The sequence below is a fragment of the Rhinolophus hipposideros genome (assembly GCF_964194185.1).
Source record: "Rhinolophus hipposideros genome assembly, chromosome: 1".
NCBI classification, from domain to species: domain Eukaryota; kingdom Metazoa; phylum Chordata; class Mammalia; order Chiroptera; family Rhinolophidae; genus Rhinolophus; species Rhinolophus hipposideros.
In genome coordinates, this window is record NC_138047.1 from 9,807,817 (window position 1) to 9,835,759 (window position 27,943).

The 27,943-nt window shown below is 41.2% G+C and overlaps 2 protein-coding genes across 5 annotated transcripts; one reads left to right on the forward strand and one right to left on the reverse strand.

Annotated features, from left to right (window-relative positions):
* RBM17 (RNA binding motif protein 17) lies at positions 1-27,720 on the reverse strand. 4 transcript variants are annotated; one of them, XM_081048028.1, is made up of 12 exons: positions 27,517-27,720; positions 18,895-19,032; positions 14,433-14,549; positions 11,618-11,784; positions 10,711-10,808; positions 7,752-7,808; positions 6,405-6,546; positions 4,230-4,381; positions 3,211-3,284; positions 2,660-2,758; positions 1,514-1,586; positions 1-1,388 (listed from the first exon to the last, which is right to left on the reverse strand). In XM_081048028.1, the coding sequence occupies exons 2-12, from the start codon at positions 19,015-19,017 to the stop codon at positions 1,285-1,287; spliced, it is 1,206 nt and encodes a 401-aa protein (XP_080904154.1). In that variant the 5' UTR covers positions 19,018-19,032; positions 27,517-27,720; the 3' UTR covers positions 1-1,284. The 4 variants fall into 4 exon arrangements, with proteins under 4 accessions (XP_080904154.1, XP_080904157.1, XP_080904155.1 ...); XM_081048031.1 differs by having other exon boundaries at positions 1-1,312; positions 27,517-27,681; XM_081048029.1 differs by lacking the exon at positions 27,517-27,720 and adding an exon at positions 22,350-22,552.
* LOC308497407 (annexin A1-like) lies at positions 24,658-25,707 on the forward strand (the record flags this gene model as incomplete). Its single annotated transcript, XM_081048066.1, has 1 exon — positions 24,658-25,707. The coding sequence occupies exon 1, from the start codon at positions 24,667-24,669 to the stop codon at positions 25,705-25,707; it is 1,041 nt and encodes a 346-aa protein (XP_080904192.1). The 5' UTR covers positions 24,658-24,666.
* Positions 27,721-27,943: the final 223 nt, after the last annotated feature.

Genomic DNA, 27,943 nt, shown 5'->3' on the forward strand with positions numbered 1-27,943 from the left:
GAGAAAATGTTATTCTTTTATTTATGTTAAATAAAAACATGAGAAAATCCTTTTTTAAAAAGGGTCAGAATATTCCTTATGTCTCCAAACCGAGTCCATGGACGCAAAGAAATGTGGAGAGCTTTCTTCCCCCGAAGGGTCACAACACACTTTCATGTCATAATAGCCTAGAGAGACCACATCGGCGCATGGCCTTCAGCTGCCACCTCAGGAGAGTCACATGCAATATTTGGGCAAGCAGGGAACAGAACAGGCAAAAGTATATTCTGGAAACACTTCCCCTCTGGCAATGAACCTCAGTATCAAATGTTTTCACCTTTTCTTTTGCACAATCCTGCTAAAAGCCATACCTACCACTGCACTTCAGTGGTACAATTTTTCATAATTCTGGAATTACATTAATTGGCAGTACAGTTTTAAGTAGCTGATGTGGCTGAATTTTATAAATTTTAAAATTACATAGAAGACCTAACACTACTGCAAATTTTGCCAGTAGAAATGTGACCCCAAGGAACTACCATTTCCAAAACATTATGAGCACACATTTACGATGTACCCGTGAGGTTCTGAATTAACTTGTCATTTCTGATCTACACTAAAAACTATGCTTGAATCTCTGAAAACAAATGCTAAATTTATGATTTCTATACCCTAAATCCATCACAAACCCTACAATCTGACTTAGTTTAATCAAAAATTATTCATCCATACAGGTCATGGTAGGTTCACAATTCTTCAACCTTAGCTCAGGTCGTAAAGAGTTTTCTATGATTGGAGTCAATAATAAGAATTTCTCTGTTAGAGAAAGCAGACATTTTCACCTTTGGCAGAATGCCAAGATGATACTTTATTATAGAATTTATGAAGCTACAGTTTAGTAACTTGCAGATTTTATTAAAATGGATCAAAAAAGAATGAAAGAAAGAAAAGGATAACTTAATACAACCCCATACCCAAAACTTTTTAGGTGTTTTTAGTGCAAGAAATGCTGTTATCACTGAAGCACTTGAAAATCATCATGAAATCCTAGCAAAAAAAAGGTAATCACCTCAGAAGTGGTAATAAAAAAGAGAAACAACCAGAGAGGCACACAGATTGTTGTGTTTTTTTTTTTAAAGGATTTTTATACTATATTAAAAAACCACAAAATAAAAAAGGGATCAATCAACATGTATCTTAGCAGTCCATCTGCAAGTCTCTGCACCCAACAGCCAAGCAGGCTGGCTGCCGCCTTTTTCTTCTCTGCTCAGCTTCAGCTTGCGGCTCGTGCTCTAGTTCTTAAAATCACACTTGTTCCGCCAAATCCAAGACCCTGAATTTATCCAAATTGTAGAAACATGCTTTTACTACCCGTCCACCAAAATACCTCCCATTCAGATCAACGACAGCTAAAAGGCAAACAAGACAGTCAGTTAATACAAGAATCCTATGAAACGTTACAGAAACATGTTTTAATTAGGACAAGATCACAAATGCAACTTTTTTATTCTTTATACTTAGCTGTATAACTTACCTTTAATGGCTGACTCCACCCTCTCAAATTCTAAGAATATTCGTACTGCTTCATCATCAGGGGCACCAGGAATCTGGGCAAGAAAGTACAATAGCTAGTTATCATCTGAGATACCACTAAATGTGAGTTTTCTTCTCTAAATGATTTCTGTCAGAGTAAGTATTCCAATTATCATCATATACGAACAGTAGTGGTCAAATACCAAGGAAATAAGTATAATTTGTCATGAGAATTTGTTGAACATCTGTTTATGATGGGCAGGGTGTTCGGTGCTGGGAACACACAGCTAAGCAGAGCAGTCCGGCCTTGTGGAGGCCCTGGGCCAGCTGGCACCCAAACAAATAGTTACGTGCTCAACAACAGCGACATGATACAGAAGACAAGCAGAAGCGAGAGCAGAAATTTAAGATAAAAAGATCTGTTTTCTAACTGTCTCTCATAATAGGTTAAATCCCTTTCTTGTGCTTTCTAAGCCTTGCATAATACAGCCCCATTCCATCGGTGTAAGTACGTCTCCTGCTAATTCCCACAAGGCCAACCACTTCGTTCTGCAGCCCTCCTCAGTCTCCCAGAAGCTGCGACCCTAATCGGAATATCCTTTTCATCCTATCAAGTCCTACCCATTCATTTCAAAGCTCAGCGCCCATCTGATATTGTTCACAAAGCCTCTATTTGTTTTGTTGCTCTAACGCTTTTCTCAACTCCTGTACTTAGTCAGTACTACTGAGTCTAGCAATATTCTCTTTTATACGTGGTTTGTTTTGTTGTTTCAACTGAACACAACATCCCAAATGCTCTCGATACAGTATTGGATATGTGGCAGGTACTAAGTGCACACTTGCCAAATGAATGAAACTTTCCAAAGGCATGTTCCAGTAACTAAACTGTAATCGAAGTCTTTAATCACCAAATGAAACCTCAATCATAAAATGAAATTATTTCTTCTCAGAATAAAATTTGAAGTCCTTCTTGTCTTTATGTTTAAAATTGTTATAACTAAGTAAGAGAAGTGTAACTAACCAACATCACCTTACATAGTGTGACAATGTTTCTTAGAGCACAGCATACCCTGTCTCTATTTATAGAAAATGTGTTGTAATCTGTCAATTACAATAGGTTACAAACATCAAAAGAAAACCCTCTTACTTCAAATATCACACATTTTCCAACTTTGCCATATTTTTCACACTCTTCCTTGGTTTCAACTTCCAAGTCTTCATCTACCTCTCCTGCACCAACCATGTTCTATAAACAAAAACAAATTCAAGTATCAAGTATAATTTACAAATACATGACATCGATGTGTGAATTTCATGGCTGTAAATGTTCTCCATCCCAAATGACAGAATGAAAATTTTCATCCCTGTAATACCCAAAAGTTGGTATTTCTTAAAATAAACAAAAACATACATTAAGCTTCATAAAGAGTTATAAGCTTAACTTCTAACAATTTCGAATATTTTAAAGTAATGAATCACGGTAGTCTTAAATGTTATAGTTAGCAGAGAAACCTTAATGAAAAAGGACTCTAAAACCAGTCTTATATGGAGTCTATCCAAAAGTCATTTGCAAAACTATTATTTTCAGTTTTCTTTACCCGTCATGGTATCAGTGGGGTTGAAAGCATGCAGGGTTAAGGTGGAGTGACACACAAAAATCAAGGGAGGCAAATAGGGCTTCTTCCTTCTGCTTCTTACCCTTAGTAGGACCACTTTAGTAGGACACTTAAGTATTTCAGTTAATGGATTTGAATCTGACTTCTTGGATGCATCTGCAAGAAAACAAATCATCAGATGTGGATGCTTTAGAGTGCTGAGTCTGAGCTACAGTGAATAATTTAATTACATTAACAACCCCCTTATGCCCTAGAGTCATCTATAAGCATCTATGCAAATCAGTCTCTGAGCAAAAATGTAGCCTTTTCTGTGATGGAAGCATCGCTTTGCTTTGGTACAGGTTTTCACCATAATTTCTGGAACGTTTTTGCTTTCCTGGTTATCACCTGAAAGTTTTGCTTAGTTCACCTCCTAAAAGGTTGACAGAGCACACCAATCACAAACTTTACAGGTGCAAGTCTTGGCTGGGGCAGTGGCTGAAGGTCACTAGCCCAATGAAACACGCAGTTCACTGGCCAACCACTGGCTAATTTCAGATCCCCCCCACAAATCGGGGGGGCTCTAGGCGGACTGGTTGCTTCCTAAAGCTGTGTGCTGACAGGGCTGCCAGAAATGTTTTCTTCTTCTGTCAGGAAAGGGAGTTCAGCTAAGCTGACTCAAAGTGAACTCAATCCTCCTGCTTAAAATGCTAAGACATGTTTGCCTTGTTCCGATATGTCCTCAGTACAGAACAGACTGTGATAATCAAATGAAAATAAAACACCAAGTTCACACCATCTACCTCTAAGAAGCCTTACAGGATGGAAATACATCAGACATAACCATGGATATACTGTATATGGCTGTGTCTTTCATGTTATAAAAACATAACTACGATCATGTCAATTTAACACAGTTCTTTGCCTAGTAGAAGTAGGCGTGAAATTATTTTCTTGAATACTGTTCATTTCTGCCAAAGTCATTGTCTTTTTCTCCTACGGGCCTTCCTGTCCCTACATCTGTTCTGAACAAACAAAGAGGAGCCACAGCACAGAACTGGAGCGCGTAACAATCAGGAAGTCTCTGATTCTGTTCAAGAGAGGGCTCCTGGGAAGACCCACCTTTCTCAATGGCCTCGCCCACAATGATCTTGCCTCCTCGTTTGCTCGTCTTCTCGACAGACAACGCCGTGCTCAGCCCCTGCTCATGCTTCCCAAGACCCTGGCCTTCCCGGAAGCCGTACTTCTGCATGATTTTATGTGCTACTGTGCCACTGGGGGGAGAAAAAGAGGAAAATCCCTTACATCTGAAGTCATCAGCTATGGCATAACAGGACTTTATCAGCACAATCTCCTTCTGGGAAACAGAGTGGAAATCCCACAAGCCTTTGATGAGGTCACATCTAATTAACAATGGGTCATTAGGTGGGCGCTGTGGGAATGTTCAGAATGAAGAAACACAGAAAGCTAACGCTGAAACCCTGGACACCCTGAGATTATCTTTAAGGTAAGGGAACTATTAGTTTCCCTAATGAAATTTCCCCAGTACCCGTTAGAAAACACTAGACTTGTGTGTTTCAGCATCTGCATCGTTATATAGCTTATGACCACAGTTTATTTAAAAGTGTGCCTGTCAAAACATAAGTATGGAGTTTCATAAAGAAGGTGATTGCATTTTTCTAAATAGTAGAGTATCCAATGACAGACTTTATAAACAGAGAGCTTTTAGAAATCCTCTATTTAATAGGTAGGAAAAGAAAGAAACTGAGGCCCAGATTAGCCGACTAGCTTAATGATGACCAGGAGGAAAGCAAGACCTAGCATTTAATGGCAGAACTGAAAGTGGAACCCACAGCTCTTGATTCTCAGTCCCCTGTTCTTTCTCTAACACCAGAAGCCTTCAAACTGCACCCTCCAGAGGGGCCCACAGGTCTCAAGGGTGCCCCCCAGCGACCAATGAGGGCTTGCACCACAAAACCCTGCTGATTCAACCAGCACTGCACCTACATTACTTCATGTATGCAAGGCCCTTAAAAAGTTCACTGGAACAAGCTATTCTAGGGCTACAAAGCCTGAAAACTGCTCAACTACAGCATACTGCATCTTCCTTAGGCATAAGTTAAGAGACTGAATCCCTATTTAATAGGGGAGTGAGCAAAAAGTCAATTTTTATCATGAGCAAAAAAACAACAACAACAACAAAAAAACCAGCTTCCCGTCTGGGTACTCCCTCGAGCATACACGTTAGGGCAGCTCAGCAAACCTTTCTGCATTGATGGGACCGTTCTCCCCGCCCTGCCCTGTCCAATGCCGCAGCTGCTAGCCTTGTGCGGCCACGAGCATTTAGAGGAGACCAGCATGGTGGAGGAAGTACATTTGAAGTTACAGTCATTTTAAATGAATAGCCACTTGTGGCTGGTAGCTACTACAGAGAACAGCCCAGGTCTGGCAGATAGATACCACGGTCAGAAACTCAAAATCCTCTCCCAGTGCATGAACCCCAGCCACCTACTCCAACTCTTAACTAGTCAGTGACCTTTCGAGGACTCCAAGAATCAAAGCATAGGGATACAGGTAAGGGCAGACTGTGTGATGACGAGGGCCCAGCATCTGTCACAGCCCGTATGCTTTTAAAGGCCACAGAACAAAGGCCACAGCGCAATGCTGCGTTATCTGATAGCTCCTCATAGCATGAAATCAACAGTAAACGACATGAAACATTGTTAAACAACATGCATGCCAACTCCAGTGTGGATTAAAAAAACAATTCCATAAGCCCCACCTGAAAGTCAACCTTAAAAGTGATTTTTACGTGTAGGCAAACAAATTTCTAATTATAGTTTGAATGACTTAAGAGTTTTTAGACCAAAGGTAGAGGACCATGACCTTAAAGCAAACGGCTAATTTTATCCAGAATAAAAGATGTTCGCCCTTTGGACCTAGTGTAAGTCTGGTCCATCTGAGCCATTTTACTTGCAAATATTATGAAAATAAGTGCAAGTAATTATCAGAAACTACTGCTACCTGGAGAGTATGTTTATCGTCTCAATCATTCCAAACTTACATTAGAAGGCTTTACGTTTTGCACAAAACACACAGCGCTGTGCTGGAACACCTTCCATGTGGTGCCTCCCACCCCCCAGCACAGACTCTCAGGAAAGACGCTGTGACTGAACACACCGAACCCCTCCCCACAAGCCCTCCCCACCAGCTGCATCTACGGGAAGGGCAGCCACGTCGTCACCCTTAGTCTCGCCTTTCTGACACCTGCTGAGAGGACAGCACCAGGCCCATTACCCCATGTTGGCAAGGAAGGAGTTGCCAGGTCCCGTCGGAGATCTGGGTCTGTCCTGTTCCTCGTACACTGGGGGAGGAATAGCAGCTTTGGAAGACTGGGAGCGAGGTCTTGAATCCTCTTCATAAGGAAATTCTCGGGGTACTGTTGGATGAAAACAAAACAGGTTTACCAAAATATAAAAAAATTCTGAACCGCACTCATATACATCAGTTGTCTTGAACTAATTTAACTGACATTTTTGGTTTACCACAAGGAGTGAGAAAACCAATTTGAGAGCTTCTACGTGACTTTTTTAAATCACAGAGGTAGAACACTTTTTCTGATTCTAGCTTGTTCCAGCTGTTTCTATCTCCTCCAATGTCCTTTTTACATCGTACTGAAATGTTACCCACTAAAAGTGTTCTTAAATGACAATTTTTGCCTGAATCCTTTAGATTTTTTTTTTATGTTCTAGGTAGATCTAATCAAACTCTCTTTTGATTCCCATAGCATCTTGTGTACCTGTCTTCAGACTAATCCTACTAGTTCACTAGCCTGGCACAGAATAAAGAAAGGTCTTTGGGGTTATGGACCATATTATATACCAGAGCGGTGATTTTCAACCCTAGCTACCCAGTAGAATCAACAAGGAAGCTTTACAAAGATGCAGATGTGTGAGCCTCACTCCCAGAGGGTATATAGTTTGTCAGGTGTTTTTTAATACCTGTTGCACTGTTTATGTAACAACAGGTTATTAAAAAGCACCTGGGATGATTACATTTTCTTGGGATACTTTAGGCATGGTCCAATCCAGGACAGGAAAATGACCCAGATGAGATATAAAAAGTTCAATTCCAACCCCAAAGTTCTAGAATAGCTCATTGGGAGAAGAAACAGTGGGTGGGCATGTTTCGGCGATGTACATAAATGAACACAACCTGTGCACTGAAATAGAAACTAACGGCAGAAAAATCTCATCAAGGAAGGCAGTGCCACCTTGTGGAAGGCCATGGATTTAACAGCCTCTAACCACTGAAGACAAAAATTATAAACCGAGGAGCTACTATTTGTTTTAACCTAACTCCAAATATGAAATGCTGGCGAAGGCCAAAAATTTTTCAAAAAGCATCTCACTGTATAAAAATTCAGGCCTTGGAGCCTGGTACAAAAAATCCCAGAGTACAGGGTGGAAGGGAATAGCGGCCTCTGGACCCACACTGGGACCTTGGATTGGAGCCAGAGGATGGGCTTTGGGGCCATTTTCCTTTACTTACACTCAGGAAACCTGGCTGATGGAAGCTAGGATTGCCCACGACTGAGTTAAAGATCTGTATCAGAATAAAAAAGGGGCAGAAGCAGATACATACACTCTTTGTCTTTCTCTACAAGAGAAGTAGGTGGTGCAATGGCAGCTCCACCCATACCTGCAAAAACAAATTCCACTGGTTAGAGACATTGCAGACATCAGACTCCCAAGGACTGTGACACATGCCATTTGTCGCACCTTCCCCCACCCTCCCCTGTCAGAGAAGGAAAGAAATAAAAGACCTACTACTTCATCTCTCCTGCTAACATCTAAAGAATTCAGTATCTGAATCTAAGATTGAACATGCAGAAACCTGACAAAACCCAGAAAACAAAATTATGTTTTTCATAGCAGGCATTCAAGAGCCCCGGAATGTAGTTAATAAATGCATTTTAAGGTGAAAGAACACAACCCAGAGAACCAGCAGTTACTTAAAAAACAGTAACGTAAATATTTACTGACACATTACCCACCAGGCTCTTTCATACGTTATCTCAGTTAGGCTTAATAAAGCTCTGCAGTCGGTACTATTGTTTCCATTTTTCAGAGGCGAGAATGATACCAGGAGAGTTAATGGGCAGAGAGAATAAAACGTGGCTCCTTGTGATGCCCACACTATAGCACACTCGTTTCCAGGATGCAAACCCCTGGAACTAAACACCTGTTTGGAACTGTGGGTCTTCTGGTTCCTACAGAATTAATTTTGGGTTGTCACCACTCCCGCTCACGTAGACACAAACAAACCAAAATGACTCCATCTGTTATCCGACAACCAGAGGGAGAACGTGAATGGAGAGCCTAAGGAATTTTTCATTAGGAATAAGCCCTCACGTATGTATTATTACTTAATCACCAACAAGACAGTCTGAAAAACAATAAAATATAAACAACAACAACAATAAACTGATTCAAAATCATTGCTGCACCAGCATGAAATGTTTCACAAAAGGAATCCCTTGAAAGGCGCCACACATGTGTCATGACTAACAGGCCTGGACTAGACAAAACACTTAATCAGAAACAGGAATAAAACTTTCTTACATTTCTTTTGAAATAGCTTCCGTTATCACTTTTAATCCTGTCACTAAGACCAAAGTGATTATTGATTGATTCTGAAAAGATTAGCTCTAATGAGTTCAGTATAAAAAATTCAGGGTGATTACTGAAAATTTGCTACTAGTCAGGTTAAAATATAAACAGCTGTTTGTTAACAACAGTACACATAGCGGATATAATGCCATTATTTCCCTAATATTCGATTGTATAGCTCCTGCTAATATTCAAGAAAATAAATGGCCTTCATATAGAAGGCACACTTCCTTACAAAAAAGGCAGTCCATTTGTAAGCTGAAATGATGAGACCAACAAATATTCAACCTATATATTGGATTCTAAAACAATAAAAATCAAGCATTTGTTGATTAATGATAGTGGACATGAAATGTTTAAGATAATGCCTGACACGCAGTGCACACGCAAATGTTAATTCTACTCCCCAGCAGGTAAACAATGTAGCATCTGAAATTCGGCACGTACGAAGTATTCTTTTTCTACTGAGACATAACTGACATAAAACACTAGTTTCAGGTGTATAAAATAATGATTCAGTACTTGCATATGCTGTGAAATAATAAGCACAATAAGTCTAGTTAACATCTGTCACCACATATTTACAAAAATGTTTTTCTTGTGACGAGGACTTTTAGGATCTACTCTCTTAGGTCATTAACTATAGTCACCATGCTGTACATTACAGCCCCAGGATTACTTATTTTATAACTGGAAGTCTGTACCTTTTGAACTTCATCCATTTCTCCTACCCCAGACCCCCCGCCCTTTGGCCACCACCAATCTGTTCTCTGTATCCATGAACTTGGTTTCTTTTGTTCTTGCGTAGTAAGTATTCCATAAATACATTTCATTTATATCTGCACTGAAAGATTAAGAATTCTAAATTATTATAGACTCACTTCTTTCCACCTCAACTAGTATTTTAAAATTTAAATTAAACCCTAAATCAGCCTTGACTATTCACTTGGGAAGACCAGGCTTGGCAAACTGCTCGTCATAGTTCATGTGTGTGGAAATATACTCCAGCTTCCTAACTTTATTCTTAGGTCTTATGCTAAGGATGGCCACAGAATAATGAGGTTTTTCAGGCAAATGAAGGTCTTGGATAATATGAACAGTGGACCTGTACTGTATAAAGCATTTCTTCCCTCTTTGCCTCAGATGTGTCACCCTTAAAAATGGGATAATCACAGAGCCCACTCTGAGTTGCTGTGTGGCATAAAGGAGATAAACTACGAAAGTGCTTAGAACATCACCTTGTGTCTAGTAGACAAGCAGAGGATTTAAAATTTTCACTTAAATCTCAGTTTGTCAACCCAACTGGTCAACTAAATCAAGGAAATCCCAGCAATCAAAATAATGACGAAGCTAAAATAAGGAGCCTTCTATCCTCTCAAGGATGAACACCACTTAACTACTAGTGATCACTAAAGATTTCGCTCTAACACATTGACAATTGTAGAGCTGGAAGGGGCCTTACGAAGAAACTGGTTCAAATCCTGGTCTTCCTGCTCTCAGATGACACTGAAAAAAACCAAAAACCCACAATGTCCCAGAAAGCTAAGTGATTCCCTCAAATTTATGCATGTTAGTGGCAAATGTTCTGGAAACGAGTACCTTGACTCTCCATTCAGAGCTCAACAGAAATGCAGCTGGATACAAACAACAGGTCAGTGTGGCTGTGCTGCAAGTAAAGAAAAGTGTGCGCGTGCATTTCAAGGTGCACTCAAAAGTATCCACTTGATACATGTAAGAGGGCGAGAAGCTCCAAGGAGAATGTATGTGAAAACACAACATCAATGAAAGGTGTATGCAAATGTGGACTGCTGGGATTCCAGAAAGAAAATTACCTCTATCAATGTCAAGTGCACTATTTATCAAATTGCATATGAAAACCAATAGTGGAATGGCACTGTGTTTGAAACACAGTATTTATGCCCATGCCTTACTTCTTTTCCTCCGCTCTCGCTCATAATCTTCATCTTCATCGGAGTCTGGATCTGGTCGCCTTGAAAACCCACTAGCTTCATGTCTGTCCTTACGCCTCCTGGGATAATAAAGAGAGCAAATGTTGATCACAGATGAAGCAAGTTATAGAGATGTGAACCCAAGGACGTCACTGTGACTTTCTCTTGGCTAGAAAATATCCAGATCTTCCCTTTCACACTAAACTATTAACGGGAGGGGTATGTGTGTAAACAACTGTTTGAAGACTAAAGCAGGAAAAGTGTGAGAAGTGAGAAAAATCCAGAAGATAAACGAAACACAATTTAATAGGTATATGAGTATAAGTAGCAACAAAAGTTTCCTTGGTATTTATCTCTTTCAATTTTAAAGCATATCAACAAAGGTAATAATTTAGTAATTCTGACTCTCTAGAACATGTCTTCACTTCATGAAATGATTCAAAAAATAAGAATACATTAATATTTTATAAACTAACAAACAATACTCAATATTTTTAAAAGAAAAAACACAAACAAATCCTTGTTATCCGTATTTTTAAAAAACAAATAGTGCTCGCTTCGGCAGCACATATACTAAAAAAACAAATAAAAGATGCATTTTAAGTTTAGAACAGGGGAAAAATCTACTATTCTACATCAGGATTCTAAGTTACTTTTCTAACAACTCACCCAAAATGTATACTTTAAATTTTCTGTGTCTATACATGAAATTTGCGCTAGAGTTTGTGTTCTAGAGATACAACAGCTACAAATTTGATTCCTTTTGATGACTGTTCCGATCAACCGTGAAAACTAAGTTGAGCCTTACAGACAAGCACTGAAGTTCATTCATTAGCATTCTAATGAGTATTTCAAATGTAAACACCCCCAAATCCAAATGAAGCCTTACTTTTCTCTCTCTTCTATTTCCTTTTGTCTTTCCAGCTCCCGCTGTCTCTGTCTTTCTTCTCTTTGGCGCTTCACTACTTTCTCATAATCATTAGGAAACATAGGATCATATTCATCAGCTAAGGGAATCAAGACTTCTCCCGCAGAAAATCCACTGGGTACAGGATCCTGAGGAAGGTGAAAATGCCAAAGTAAGTGACATCCTCGTGTCTTCAAATTTTATTCACAGAATTAAGGTCAAAGAATCTGAGGGTTGGAAGGAACCTTGATGACCATCTCTCTGCCTCCTTTGTTTTATAGACGAGGGAACACTATCTAAAGAGGTTTAGTGACTAGAAATGGCCACACCCTCGCTAGGTGACAGCAGAACCATGACAAAGAACTCAGTTCAGTATTAATTTCATAAATACCCTATGGCATTTTCCTGAAATTCCTAAACAAGCTGTTAGCCACCTAAAATTTTAAGTGATACATTTGATATTTATAGTAAAAAATGAATACCTCTGGTTTTTTATATATCGGTGAAAACTTCAAAACCAAACAACACAATCATTCTTGTGGTCATTTAATAGAAAAACTTTAGATTCTGACTACATGCAAAGACATGTAATATTAAGACTTAAAAACACAAACACCATCCTCGTGTGGTTTTTGAAATCCTCTGGAATACACCCCTCTTCCCAGGTAGGCTGCATTTCACGTGCTGAGTCTGGCACACGTGGATATAATTCCCTTCACATCGTCATTCATTTTTTTAAGGTCCACTAAGATCAGGCTCAGATGATACCGTTTTGCATCTCTCTTCTATACATTTAGAAACTGGGGCTGCTCTTCGAGAGGAAAGTGGTAGTCATAACAAAGAAACCAGAAAAACAAAAGGCAGACAGAGTACAAGCAACTAGGAGACACGGGTTAGAAACGGGGTGTTCCCCTAGGTCGATGGTTGTGACCTCTACATGGATCTGGGAAGCCCTGATCTACTGCATGGTCTAGCTTTCCCAAACGTCCATACTTTCTTCCTCCACATTTTCTCAGCGTAACTCTTCCTTATTATCTGTACAGATAAGAGGCCTTGGCTGCTGGCTGGTCTCCACAGGCGTCTTTAGACACGCAGAGGTTAGGACTGGAGTCCTTCGGTGCCCATTCTGCAGCTCCTTCAGGAGGTACACTGCCCACACTAGCAAGGGCAGGAAGGCTGTTTGGAAAATGTGTTTTGTATCTGAACCCCAAACTGATGTGATAAGGAGAGTGCATGTTCAACATCCACAGATCTAAATCCAACACTTTCTGAATTACACTGTTCCGTCTGATATTTTGCATTGTGAAACAAACACTTCATCGTTTCCTTATAACTAAAAATCAGGAAACACTAGGATCCGATGAATAAAAGAAATTAGAAAAATAACTGTAATCGCCTCCCTGGCCCTGTTACTGGCAAATTTATACAAATCTATTTAATACACCCAAAGGGTAGTTATGAACTTGTACTCACACAAAAGACATTTAAAAAATGCAAAGGCACATGAACAAGATTTCCTTTTAGTTATTATTAAGACAGGAGAGGGACTAATAACCAGCCACTCAATTTATATGATACTATTATCGCAAAGTTTCTGAAAGAACAAATTGTCAACATGAGAGTTAATTCTTTGTCATTTAAAAATTTGAAAGTAAACAACTTTTACTGCATAAGCCCTGCTAAGTTTAACAATGAGCCATCCTTCTCTAAATGCTATAAAAAAAAGTTTGTTCGATTAAAAAAATTTTTTAAAAAATACCCCAATACTGGGGACGGTGGGTAAAACTAAAAGTCATATATTTATACGTAGGTGAGATTGTATACTGACACAACGGCTGGAAACGCTGGCACTAAAACAGACTGGCGCCTCAGGAAATCTGTTCTAAGAAAATAACTACATGCACAGAGTTCTCTGTAGAGATGCATGTTCGAGTGCTATTCATAATGCCAACACAAAAGCAGATCTAGATGGTGCCATGCTTATGGGGTGCTTGTGTAAATTATGATGCATTCACTTGATGGGAACATTTACAATTAAAAACTGATTATGACAATAATGTTGTGAAGATTTTGTAGGGTATCCAATGGATACTTGTCCCATTAGGGAGACCACCTCAGGGCTGATGTAGATGCCTGATCACTGCACTGTACACCTGAAGCTGAAGCTGAACAATAATCAATGTCAACTACAATTTGATATATACATATAGTTACAAGAAGCGGAGTACAGCATTAGGAATAGAGACAGCGGAAATGTAATGGCTGTGTGCGATGTCAGGGTGGTAGTGGATGTGGGGAGCAGGGTTATCAGTGTGTCAGGGATATAAATGATAAAGGTCTAACTATTAAAAAAATTGATTATGAAAACTATAGAACAAGAAGGACCACGCTTATTACATCTTGGGGCAGCAATGTTACAGGTTCTGGAGTCAATACACAGTAAAGGAAGACAATGAACCAGTTTTTGAGTCAATGTAATGAGAAAAAGTAGACAATTTATGGGGAAAAAACATGACATGGCTAAGAATCCCCCCCAAACCCTTCCTGAGGGTGCCTGTCCCTCCTGACAGAGCATTACACAGGAGGAGTATCAGCTCCTCCAGCCAAGAAATTCTATCACGAGCTTCAGCTGTGCTCTGTCTGCCTCAGGATGGACGCAGTGGGGGAGCACGCAGATTCCAACACACGACAGTGGCAAGACCGCAAAGGCCTACTGAAGAGACCGTGATCAGAATGACACGCATGGCGTAAGACACACAGAGGGCAGGAAAGCCTTCGGGGTCAGAGGGGGGCTCACCTTGAGGCCAGCTGCTGCGTGTGGCGGGGTGTCCACAATCTGCCGGTCGTCTGAAGAGCCACCTCGCTTTAGGTCGATTACTGGGGCAAGAACGGTACTCTGTTTTGTCCTCTGGCTCTAAAATCATTGACACACAAGAAAGCTGTACTAAAGCTTGAAATTAAAATTCATACTATTTGTAACAAAGATATTTTTTTTGTCTCTTATAACAAACCTTTCAGATATGTGAAAACCCTAATCTTAAAACAAACTTTTAATTCAATTATCACTGCAACCACACACTAGTTTCATTAGCCTTTTTTTTTTAACAATACAAATTTCCTCCATTTTGTGAAAGATTTATGGTAAACTTGGTCACTTTTATTTAAATTTCCATGTGAAATTAGCTCTGCCCTGGCTCTTCCCGTTGAGCAGGAGGGTAAGTCTGTAACAGCACACTACATGTGGACTAGTGTGGATCTTTCACAAGGAATGGGTGTTTTTATATCCTGGGCAAAAGATACTTGTGGACTAGGGCCCCCCACACCCCCAGTAGAATATAAAATCCTGCCCAACCTCTTTTACCATGAACCTACAGAAAAATTTTTTTTAAAGATAACAATTATCATATACCATCAACCACTGTTAACATTTTATCCTATTTGCTTTACCCTACACCTATATTTAATGCTGAACCATTTGAAATAAAGTTGAAGACAGCAGAACACTTTATCCTTCATCTCCTAAAATAACGAACATTATCTTACAACCACAAAACACTATTACCACACCTAATAAAATCAAACAACTCTCTGTATCATTGCCTATACAATTCATGTTCAGATTTTTCAAGCTGTCCTCAAAATATCTTTTAAATAGCCGATTTTATTTTGAACCAGGGTTCTACCAATGTTCTGCAATACATTTGGTTTCCTTAAGTCTCTTGATTTAGAAGGTCCCTTTCCCTGCCGTCATCGCCGTCGTCATCACCATCATCATCACCAGTATCATCACCTTTGTCGCCTTCCCTTTTTTTCTCGACACTTGTCTTATAAAATGCTGCACATTCTAGATCTGCCTCATTACTTCCTGGTGGTTTCATTTTACTTATACCTTTCTGCCCTGAAATTCTTGAAAAGTGAGTTAAATCCTGATTATATTAGTGCTTTGGAAGGGGTGGGGATCCATGGCTAGAATACAGCGTAGGGGAGGTGGTGTGCTTCACCCTGCATCACCCCAGCAGGCACACAGGTCGGGGTAGCTGCCAGTAATGCCATGCGTGACCAGGTGGGTATAATGGTGACCACTTGATCTTCTATACAGAGTTAGTTTTCCCCACTTTGCAATTTAAACTGTTAACATTTTCATTGTTATCACTGAAAAAGGCTCAAAATAAGTCACCATCCCTCTTGAATTTAACAGTATTTATTATTATTAAACTTATTAATATTAAATAATATTATTATTTTAAACAAATTTAATCCAATCATTAAATATACAATTCACAAGGTGTATACCAAAGTTTAAAGGATAATGGAGGGAATTATCAAAATCGTGTATTTTTCTATTCAACATATGTATTTTAAAGCAGATACAGATGAAATCACAGCTCCATCTTTTAATCGAAGGTAATGGTTTCTCTACCAAATACCTTTACAGATTTGTTTAGGCCAACCTGGTACTGAGTAATTAATTAGTAAATTAAACAGCCTTAGAGGCTGAATGAAATGTATCTTCATTTCCCTTCAAGAAAAACACATTAAATTCACATATAATAGCAATCTCAAAAGATATTAGAAAGTTGGCAGAAATTATTTCACAACTAACTGTTTACTTTGACCAGTTAAAAAAAAGCTATTTGAAATATCAACATATTTCCCAGTAGCTGAAATTAATATATTTCGATAAGTGAAAAGATAATAAGCATAAACAGACTGAAGCAGTTACTGGATTCAGAGGATGTCTAACAGCCAAGATTTCATATAAAAACCTAATTCCTTGCTTATCAGCATCCAACTCATTACTTTTCATGTGAATAAAATAATGGTACAGAAAACCAGTCCATGATTCATAAATTTTATTTGACTTTTTAATATATTTATTTTTTGGAAGGATCTATTTTCTCAATTGTATTTTATATACGCCGGGTTTTAACCTATAGTTTATAATTAGGCAACAGCTGGATAGAGAAAGTGATCCTGAAGTACACTGGACAGAAATAAACAAATTAGTTATGATTTTAAAAAATTGTAATCCATGAAGCTGACAATTTAAAAACTGGTAATAAAGAATTATCCCAAAAAGATTTTAATCTGTGTATCTCTAGAATACTTTGACTTCTGCCTTTAAAAAAAAAATTATTTCTATACTATACATTTGTAGACTTCTACCCATTTTTTGTTTTAATTTTATTGGGGAATATTGGGGAACAGTGTGTTTCTCCAGGGCCCATCAGCTCCAAGTCCTTCAATCTAGTTGTGGAGGGCGCGGCTCAGCTCCAAGGCCAGTCGCCATTTTCAATCTTAGTTGCAGGGGGCGCAGCCCACCATCCCATGCGGGAACTGAACTGGCGACCTTGTTGTTGAGAGCTCGCGCTCTAACCACCTGAGCCACCGGCCGCCCCAACTTCTGCTTTGTTATTTTGTTTTGTTATCTTCCACTGAACTAAGATCGCCCACTAATTACGTGCACCCAACGTCTAATTGAGTTTATGTTATTAAACATAAGAATTGCTCCTTGGAGCCAGTTATTTTATAAAACTGAAGATTAGGCCTTTAACAATAAAATACATTAAAAAAAAAGGAACAAAATACATGAAATAGTATTGACATTGGAACAGAAAACCGTATTTATAAACCTTATGTGCAAATCAAGTTACATGAAACTCACAAAGATTTAAAAAATTAAACAAATTTTTACGTGTTAAAAGGAAAAACAAGAATAATAATCTTCCTTTCATGGGGAAGGAATGAAAGCTTGTTTTTAAAAAGGACAAAATTCTCTTTAAAAAGAAAATCTGGCATAAAAAATTTTCAACTTACTAATGATGAATATGAAAAAGACCAAACCTCTAATCAACAGAACTGACAAAACTAATTTAAATTTTAGGACAGTATTGGTATCCTAAACCTAAGTCATTTACAATATTGACTCATCCGAAGGTAAGGACGTCAATGTAAGTATCTACTGATGATGTAGTAAAGGGAAAGGAAAATAATTCCAACTTAAAAAACCATTTACTATGGAAAATGTCAAACATAAAATTACAGAGAACAGATGAAAGAATTCTTAAGTCTCTACCACCCGGCTTCTTTACCACCTCGTGGCCAGTCCTGTTTCATGTACATCCCCATCTCCCCTGCCCCAGACTGGATTATTTGAAAGGAAACCCCAGAAATCACATCATTTTACCAGTCAATACTTCCCTATGTATCTCTAAAGCAGTTTTTTTCAACTTCTTTTTCATTATAGCCTCCCTCCTTCACTAACCTTTTAATACATTTTTCTCCATCCATAAATTTTTTTTCCCATCCATAAAATTTTAATACCACAAGATACACTACATCGGGGGTGCCAAAAAAATGTGTGCACGTGACTTGTATTCATCTGTTGTTATCGGTGTACAAGTATATTGAGTATTACAATTTTCATAGTGTTTTCCTTGCTTAAAATGTGTATACATTTTTTGGCACTCTCTGTATCTGTTTATGTTTTTATGTATATTTGTGCTTTATACATAAAAAGAGCAAGATTTTTTTTACCCCTTAGGCCCAGTATTCACCCCTTTGGGAGGATATAGCCTCCACTGGGGATACATGTTCTAAAACATAAGGGCCCTTAAAACAGGAAGTGCACCACACTACCATTCTCATTCCTGCGAGTATTCCGCAGTCACATTTTACTATCAAATATCCAGTGGACAACTGTATTTTTAATGTTTTACATGTTGTATGATTTCCAGGATGATGCCAATGCCTGACCTGTTTACAACAGGGACAAAAACAATGACCAGGGACTACGTACGTCTGACAGTCACAACCAAGCATGCACGTTATTAGAGCTTAGTAATTACTGCACAGCTTCCCACCTACACCTAACAGCAGGAATGCTCCCCAAAGTGCAGACTCCCAGGGCCCCAGCCCAGAGCCAGAATTCACCAGCACATCAGGAATATGGCTACGGAAGCACCATTTTAACCCAATCCTCAGTCAATCTCAGACATACTGAAGTTTGAAAACCTGTATCACTGCTGGAAACTGAGAGCGCTGCCTGTCTTCATTGGAATCCCTGAAATAGTTCTACGCCCAAGAGTCAGGAGAAGAAAATGAGCTTAAGCTCCTTACTCCTCTCTACTCAAAAGCTCTCTCTCCATAAATGTTTAAACCTACATAGTCAATAAAAAGGCAGAAGAATTCGCTAAAATCACATCACTTGTAACCGAAGGCGGAACCTGCTTCTGCTTCACTCCACGGGCTTATCTTACCTTTGCTTGAGTGAGAGCTGCCTTCTTCACCTGAAGCTGAGACTGCAGAAGTTTGAAGTTTTTGGACCAGCCTTCAGTTTTTGAGTCACTGGTCTCCACTCCCAGGTCGTCATACAGGGACATCTTTTCAGTTTAATGCTGAAAGGCAATGGGGGGAGGTGAAAGAATGCAAAATATAGTAAAGACTTCAAATCTTTTCGTGTTAAAATAATTCAGTGCTACGGAATTTTAGAGGTAAAACGTATTTGAAGAGACCCCCTAGCTGGAACCTTCAGCGACAGAAGCTGTCTGCCATCACCAATCAGTACCCTTTCTAACACATGGAGCCATACCATGTATTATTTTTTAAATAAACCCCTAGGATGAATTTTCATATCTATAAAATCATGTGGTCAAGTAATTCGTGAGTGAAACTGCTCTGCTCTATAGCATATAACAAGCTACAGATGGAAGTTCTAGATTCAGGACATTATTAATTGTATATATCCAATTTTAAAAAATTCTATTTTGTCAACAGCAAAAAATAGAAACCTTACAAAAAACACCAACCACTAGGTTCATTTAGCACAATTTAAACACATGCCTAGAAATTAAAAAACAAAGCAAAACAGAAATGACCTCACAGATGCTGTTATTTTATGATCGTTTGTTGAGGGGAGTGAAAGGTTAGACCTTAAATATCCTGACTTCCTATCCTACCAAGTAGAAACTGGTAATTTTTAATGCCGTTGGTTACAAGAGATAATCAACAATCTACATGTGAACAATTGACACATAATGTCCCCGCAGAATAGAGGAGTACAAGACAACAGTAGTTATCACTTTTGAAGCCTTATCTGGCCAGAGCCCTGGCAAATACAGCATCTGCTGTAGATCCCGAGCACTTGGCTACAGACGGGGAACGGTCTTCAGGAGACAGGTGTGCCCAGGATCATGGTGGGAAGACCCATCTAAAGCCAGTCAGGTGAACGTCACAGCCCATGCTAGACAAGCCTATGGCCACCTTTGGCCACCTTTAAAAAACCTCAACATTCTGAAACCCACAACACGGCCCACTTCTCAAAATAAGAAATCAATCTTTCTCATAGGTGTCAAGGAAAAAAAAATGAAATCCCTAAATTGCAAATAAATGCTTAGCACAGGTAGCTTCTGATTTATGGACACATTCCCAAAGTCTGTGAGTTCCTAGGCCTGGACAGCATTTTGCCACAGACACCATGTTATACAAACCCTGTTCCACCTGGGCCTGTGCCTGAGGAAGGGACGGTGCGACAGGCAAGAAGGAAAATATTTAATTTCCCCCCAGGAAATTAAATTAAGGGTTACGTCTGACTCGGCACAAACTTCTCTCTGGTGTATGCTTGCTTCTCCCCTCTTCTATGACTGGTGTTCTAAGACCCTGCGGCCCCAACACCCTGGCTGGCCTTGGTTTCACGTTGTGTGGCGTGAGGGGGCTGGGGGGAATACCAACCTTACTCCCTCAGAATAACTGCTCTGGTTTTGAGCAACGTAGCTCTCTACCTGGGAGTCAGTGCCCCACTAAGCTGTTGCTGCTGCTTAGTGTTTGAACCCTCAAATTACCTAAAAGCCCTCCATTTTGATTTCTACATGAAAGGCCCCCAGAGTAGCACAGAAGCAGGGTGAGTAAAGCAGGGCCCAGGGTACTGGTGGCTGACTGCTCCAATGAATGACTTAAAAATCGAGGCATGCCTACAGGCTCTCCTCCTCATTAAGGCTTCTTTGATAAATCACCCACTTAGCTGACAGCAGACAGAATTTCCTAGAGAGCGTATACAACAGGGAAATGCCCACTGCCTTCCATGCCAGACAAAAGTGAACATTTTATTCAAGAACTTGGCAATGCCTTGTCACGGTAAGCTTGAGTCACTGAAACCAAATGAAAAAAAGTAATGAACTCCATTTCTTAACTGCGTATGGCCGAAATACAACCATATCTCCAGACTTTTATACATGGGGAATGCCCCCAGGGTCTACTTCAGAACCTACTTTAATCCACGCTGCTGTAAACTCCATGAAAACCTAGGTCTAGCTGGTGGAGTTTACTGTTCTATCCCCAGACTGAGATCAATATCCGTCCCAGAGCTGAAATAGGAAGTTAGGCCAACTGCACAGTTAATCCTGCATTTGCAAATCCCTCCCAATCCGTCTTTTCAGAGTTTTCTGGCCAACTACGACTTTGGCCAGAAGGTAGACCTCTGCACCAAAGAGCTTCAGAAGCTTTCATGTACTTTTCTCCCAGCCTACCTCGTATTCAAAACTAATCATTCTAATCTAAATTAAAATTTAAATATCCTTAAACTTTAAATTTAACCTGAAAAACTCAGAGCAACAGCAAGAAAAACAATGCAGGATATCTAGCTTAATATTGTGGTTCTCAAAAAAAAAACTACTTCAGAAGTGACCACGCATCTTTCATCTAACCTAATTTGTTGAGCCTTCTTCATCCAATTGGTCACCAAACCAAAATCTAGTAAAAACTATGGGTTCATTTGTTCTTTATTTTTATAAAGCCTTTCCTTGCTTTATTCTTATAAAGCCAAGGAAAGACGAACACATTCTGCGAAATTACAAACATAAATTATCAAAATTTGATTGCAACCCAAACTCTACTTCTCCCAGTATCTTTTCATGAGGAACTTGAGAACTTCATCAAAGAAGGAATTTAACAAATGTTAGAGCCCATGGAAGTGGGTTAATCAAATGCCCACTAAACTCTGAAAAAATTAGCTTATTCATTTTTGCATCTCCAGTTTCAGGCACAGAGTAGGCCTTCAATAAACATTTGCTGAAATAGTCATCACCGAATAGTCTCTATTTGGCCACATAAATCAGCAGTGAAACGACACAGACAATGCCCACGAGTTCCACGAGAAACGAAGAGTTTCTCAAGAGGCAATGGGTTCTGAGATGGATGGTGGTACCACGTGTCGCACCGTGTGTACTCAATGCCACTGGACTGTGCACTTACACAGGATGAAAACGGCAAATTCTATGTTAAATATATTTCACCACAATAATAACTGTAAAAAAGAACAGGTAAAAGGGAAGGGAGAAGCAGCACGGGGAGAGGAGTGTGAGGCGACAGGCTGCTGTTTAACTCTCGTACACCTCCCTACCCAGAAGAGGAAACTCACTGGAATATTTCCCCAAATTTGGGGGTGAAAAAAAAAAAAAATCAAGCTGTGTAGAGGATCTCTGCCTCCACCAGAGTTCTTTCATCGAAGAATCCAACATTTAACAAGGATTCCAGGGCTGAATGAATGCGGTTTCATGAGACTATACTTCCTGTGATTCCATTTCTAAATTGAAAATGGTTTGTTGACAGTTCCATTTGTTTTGCTTCGATCTGAAAGTTTCAGAAATCATGACTTCTGTTCTCAAAACCTTCAAAAACACACTTTAAATATTAGAAACTGATGTCATCTTATCATCACCTGCAAGTTTTCTGTAGCAAAGTGCTTGTAAGTCAGATTTCTGCATCAGAATAAATGCAGACGGGCTTTCTTCACTTTTCTCCTTTTCATCGAATTTGAACTTCACAGGACTGCATTAGTCACAGCAACGACACATTCATCATCCACCCTCGCACGTGTGGCCTGCTGTCAATTAACCTCCGCAATGGTGCACGCACCAGTGACTTCGCGATCCAGAACAAGAGACAGGATTTGGCCGAGAACCCACACTCAACCCCTGCGACCCACCCCCCCCCCACCCCTTCAAGTGATCTCCCCTGCGCAGGGTAAGCTGCAACCCGAACCCCATTCTCATTAATCTTTTGTTTTCCTCTTTTTATATAACTTTATTCACATAGCTTTATCGCATCTATTCCTTAAAAGGTGTGTATATTCTTATTTTGGCTGTTTTAAGCAGTCATGAACATACCAGTCGATTCATTCATTCCCTCTCTCCACTGCTACCGCAGAAACGAAACAAGTGCACTGACAAGAAGGCCAGGACCTGAACTTAATTCATGCTGAGATGTTTCTTAGATGGTATAACTCATTTATTTCATGAAGTCTTGTGTCATGTAATAAAAAGTAGCACTTTCTAACACTGGATATTCCTTAAGAAGCCAAGATGAAATGCAAATACAAACAGCTGATTTTTATAACTTAAAATACCTGCGATTTACTTTTTTATTGTAACACCACCTTTTGATCAACACATCTTTCATGTACCAGGGGTGCCAAAAAAATGTGTACACATGATTTGTGTTCATTTTTTGTTATCGGTATATATTGAGCACGCAATCTGACAACTAAGTTTGCAAATGTGTTGCCGTGATGTTGCTGACCTTTTTTGATATCAGAGGGATTATTCACTATGTTTTTTTTACCAAGTGGATAAAAGTTTACTATTTGGAAGTGCTGAAAAGGCTGCGTGATAAAGTTAGAAGACTTCAACTTTTCGCCCACAATTCATGGCCGTTGCACTACGACAATGCACCAGCTCACACGGCACTGTCTGTGAGGGAGTCTTAGCCAGTAAATAAATAACTGTACTGGAACACCCTCCCTACTCACCTGACCTGGCCCCCAGTGACTTCTTTCTTTACCTGAGGACAAAGTAAATATTGAAAGGAAGACATTTTGATGACATTCAGGACATCAAGGGTAATACAATGACAGCTCTGATGGTCATTCCAGAAAAAGAGTTCCCAAACTGCTTTGAAGGCTGGACTAGGCGCTGGTGTCGGTGCATAGCTTCCAAGGGGAGGACTTCAAAGGTGACAGTAGTGATATGCACCAATGAGGTATGTAGCACTTTTTCTAAGATGAGTTCACAAACTAAACTGTCAGACCTGTATTATAATTTTGATCGTTTTTTCCTCTGTTACAACGTGTATACTTTTTTTGGCACCCTCTATATGATCCACTTAAGAAGAAACACGGGGAACATGGTTTTCTGGCAGAAAAACGACGTTTCAAGAGTCCACCTACCATGGCAAAGTATTTTTTTAAACATGGGCAGAAAAAGAACATGGAGGAAGTCTTCTCAGAGGTGTCCCACCTACTCATCTTTCAAGTGCGTCTTTGAAGCCTTTGGTGCCTACTGCCCCCACGTAAAACTATCTCCAATTTGTTTCCCCTGAACACACTTGGATCAGAGCAACTTTTACATGCTATGCTCCCTATTGGTTGACACATCTGTCTCCCAGGAGTCCTAAAGATAAGGGCTGTTTTTGTCTTCTTTGTACCTTTAGCTTAGCACCATGATTGGAACATTGTAAGCGCTTTATATTTTCTAAATGTATCTGTGAATAGATGGAAAATTTTAACGTACCCACTTAAATCCCATTATTATGAAACAATGAGATCTGCAGAAATGCCCTTTAAGACCATAACTTATGGTAAGTGGGATTCGATGTAAGTATGGTTAATTTTAAACAATATACTATTATTAATGGGAGAAAAAAATACAACTCTACAACTAATCACGAGTCACGGTCTGAGTTCTGAGCACCTAAAGAAGCAAGTTTGGTAAGAAGAGACCTCCTTATCACTAAATAAGTATTCATGCACCATAAAGTGAAAATGAAGCTTATGGACTATGGGAAGTATATATGGACAGAAAGGACAGGGAAGGAAACTATGAGGGGCAGTGGAAATTGGTGTCCACAAAAAAATATAGGTAATAAAAGGCATCTGCCTCATGTATAAGATTTATAATGACTTTTTAAAGAATTAAAAAATCTTTTCCCCTCTTTTTAGTTCTTTGGAAGAAGGTGGATAAAAAGAAACTTCTTTAAAAATGGCAATGGTATCAGAATTCCTCAAGCAGGCCTGGTTTATTGACAATGTAGAGCAGGAATACATTAACACTGTGAAAGGATCCAAAGGTGGTCCTGGGTCAGCAGTGAGCCCCTATCCTGGCTTCAATCCATCCTCGGATGTTGCTGCCTTGCATAAGGCAATAATGGTTAAAGGTGTGGATGAAGCAACCATCATTGACATTCTCACCAAGAGAAACAATGCACAGTGTCAGCAGATCAAAGCAGCTTATCTCCAGGAAAAAGGAAAGCCCCTGGATGAAACTCTGAGGAAAGCCCTTACAGGTCACCTTGAGGAAGTTGCTTTGGCTCTATTAAAAACTCCAGCCCAATTTGATGCTGATGAACTCCGTGCTGCCATGAAGGGCCTTGGAACTGATGAAGACACTCTGAATGAAATTTTGGCATCAAGAACTAAGAGAGAAATCAGAGAAATTAACAGAGTCTATAGAGAAGAATTGAAGAGAGACCTGGCTAAAGACATCACCTCAGACACATCTGGAGATTACCAGAAGGCTTTGCTTTCTCTTATTAAGGGTGACCGATCTGAGGATTTTAGCCAAAGTGAAGATTTGGCTGACTCAGATGCCAGGGCATTATATGAAGCAGGGGAAAGGAGAAAAGGGACAGATGTGAATGTGTTCAATACCATTCTTACCACCAGAAGCTATTCCCATCTTCGCAGAGTGTTTCAGAAATACGCCAAGTACAGTAAGCATGACATGAACAAAGTTCTGAACCTGGAGATGAAAGGTGACATCGAGAAATGCTTCACAACAATTGTGAAGCGTGCCACAAACAAGCCAATGTTCTTTGCTGAGAAGCTTCATCAGGCCATGAAGGGTGCTGGAACTCGTCATAAGACATTGATCAGAATTATGGTTTCTCGTTCTGAAGTCGACATGAATGACATCAAAGCATGCTATCAGAAGTTGTATGGTATCTCTCTCTGCCAAGCTATCCTGGATGAAACCAAAGGAGATTATGAGAAAATCCTGGTGGCTCTCTGTGGAGGACAATAAACATTCCTTTGATGAGCTCAAGCTTCTTTGATCAGAAGATTTTTTAATCATATCTTTTCATTCCGTATTATAGACGTAAATAGGAAAGTTTCTTCAGTAGTATTAGTCTAGCTAACTGCCTTCTGAAACTGTAGCCTATAAATCATTTTTTGTATCACAACTCTGTATAATAGAAATAAGTTTTTGAAAAATATATTTACCCCGAGTATAAAACCCCATAAATAGGTTCTAGTAACATTACCTGAGAAAGATGTCTACGTAACAGAAAATAAAATGATTTTACAGGACAAAAAAAAAAAAATCTTTTCCGTCACCTCTGACACGCTTGCCAGTCTGTAGTATCCCCGTCCATTCTCACAGACTCTCATTGTTACCAAAAGACCACCAGCGGGAGCGTATTCCAAAGTTCCCGCTCACCTGTAGCTTAGGTGTGTACAGAACGCGCTTCATGGCTTACTATTACGAAAGACTTGAGTGTTAACTCTGGATCATTTGTTCCCCGAAGGTAATTTAAGACAAACCAGGCAGGAAGAAATGCACTTCACAGTTACGTGTGGGGGTGCACAACAGTTCTCCCCAGTTCTTCACTTCCCCGCGGGCTACCTTTAGTGACCACAGAATCCCCGATCAGAATAGCTCTTCACCGCCGACACTGCTTCTACACCACGTTTTTGCCGACCTCACAATCTGCTCTCTCTGAGCCACACAGCGTGCAGCACCTTCGTTAATAAAACTCGAAAAACGAGACACCCTCCGCTTGTTACCCCCCCCAGTTCTTGAATTTCCTTGTCATTGCCACAATGTCTGTGGCCTTGACCCCATAAAAACGTGGCAACTTTCTTTTGTTGCCACCAAAGGATGCGCCGCGTCCCTTAAAAACTCCACGTCCCGGGAGCCAAGGGCCTCGCCCACCTGCGTGAGAGCCACGTTTTGCCCTTACTCAGAACGTTTTCCACCCGTATCCCCCCCGAGGGCCCTCGCGACCCGGCCGACCAAGACAGCGTCCCGACCCGAGCGGACGACCCCCCCGGGAGCCCGGGACCCCGTGCCCTTCCTACTGCACTACGGCCTCACCCCGCTGCCTCTACTTGCACTTGTCGCCTCCGCAGGGCGCCGTGCCCCCGGCTGGCAGGCCTAACCGGACGCCTGCGGGCCGCGGCTGTAACCCTCGCTCCCTCTCGGAAGCCTCGCCAGACCGCCCCGCACGGCGCTCGGATCAACCCCGGCCGCGGTGCTCAGGTCAGCACGGCTTCCCGAGCGGGCAGGGACAGAACCCGACTTCCGCGGCCACGACGCAGCCCGGGCGGGCGGGCAGAGACGCTCCAAAGCCACAGGGCGACGAGCAGACGCGGCCGCTGGGAGCGCGGCTTGGGAAGGACGGCCACGCGGGGTCAGGCCCGCAGCGCCCCGGGCGCACCCTCGTGTCCGCGCTCCGCGAGGGCGGCAGCTGCCGCCCCCTCCACGCCCCGGGCCGCGAGGCCACAGGTGACAGGCCCCCGGGGTTTAGGGACCCAGCAACTTTTTCAAAACACGACCCCCAGGGGAGAGAGACGCGTTCTCGGGTCCAAAGGAAACAGAAGCAGACAAGCGAGGAAGAGGAAGGCGGAGAAGTAGGGAGGAAGAGCGCGAGGCCCCGACGACCCGCCCGGCGTCCCACGGCGCCGGCGGCTCCGGGGGCCGGCCCGACACCTCCCGCCCAAGGCGGCGCGGCCTAGAGCCACGGCCTCGCGTCCAAAGCCCCCCGGGGACGCGCTCCCGCCCTCACTCCCCACCACGCCGCCCGGCCCGCGCCCCTCGGGGTCCACTTACCCGGCCGGCCGGGCCGACTCTCCCCATGGGCCGCGGCGGCGCTCCAGGCCCGACGCACCGCGGGAAGGGCGCGCGGGGCGCACTCGGCGTACGCCCGTAACGGTCGTCCTGCGGCCGGCGCCAACCCCTACGCCGCGTCCGCAGGGCGCGCGCCGGCGCGGGGTCAAGGAGCGCGTGCGGCCCGGAGAGAGACTCGCCTGCGCTGCAGTCGCCTCGCCGCGGTGCCCCCTGCCGCCCGGAGGACCGCATTGCACGCATCTCCCCAACGTCCGTGTTTCTCTTTCGCCAAGAGGTGTCGCCCTGGGGCAATTTGTGAAATTTCAGAATCTTAGGAGAGCCGGGCAGAGACCCCAGATGGTGAGGAGAAATGGTCCAAGGCTGCAAAGACGTCTTTGGCAGCCAACTGTATTCTAGTAGGAAAGAGGGA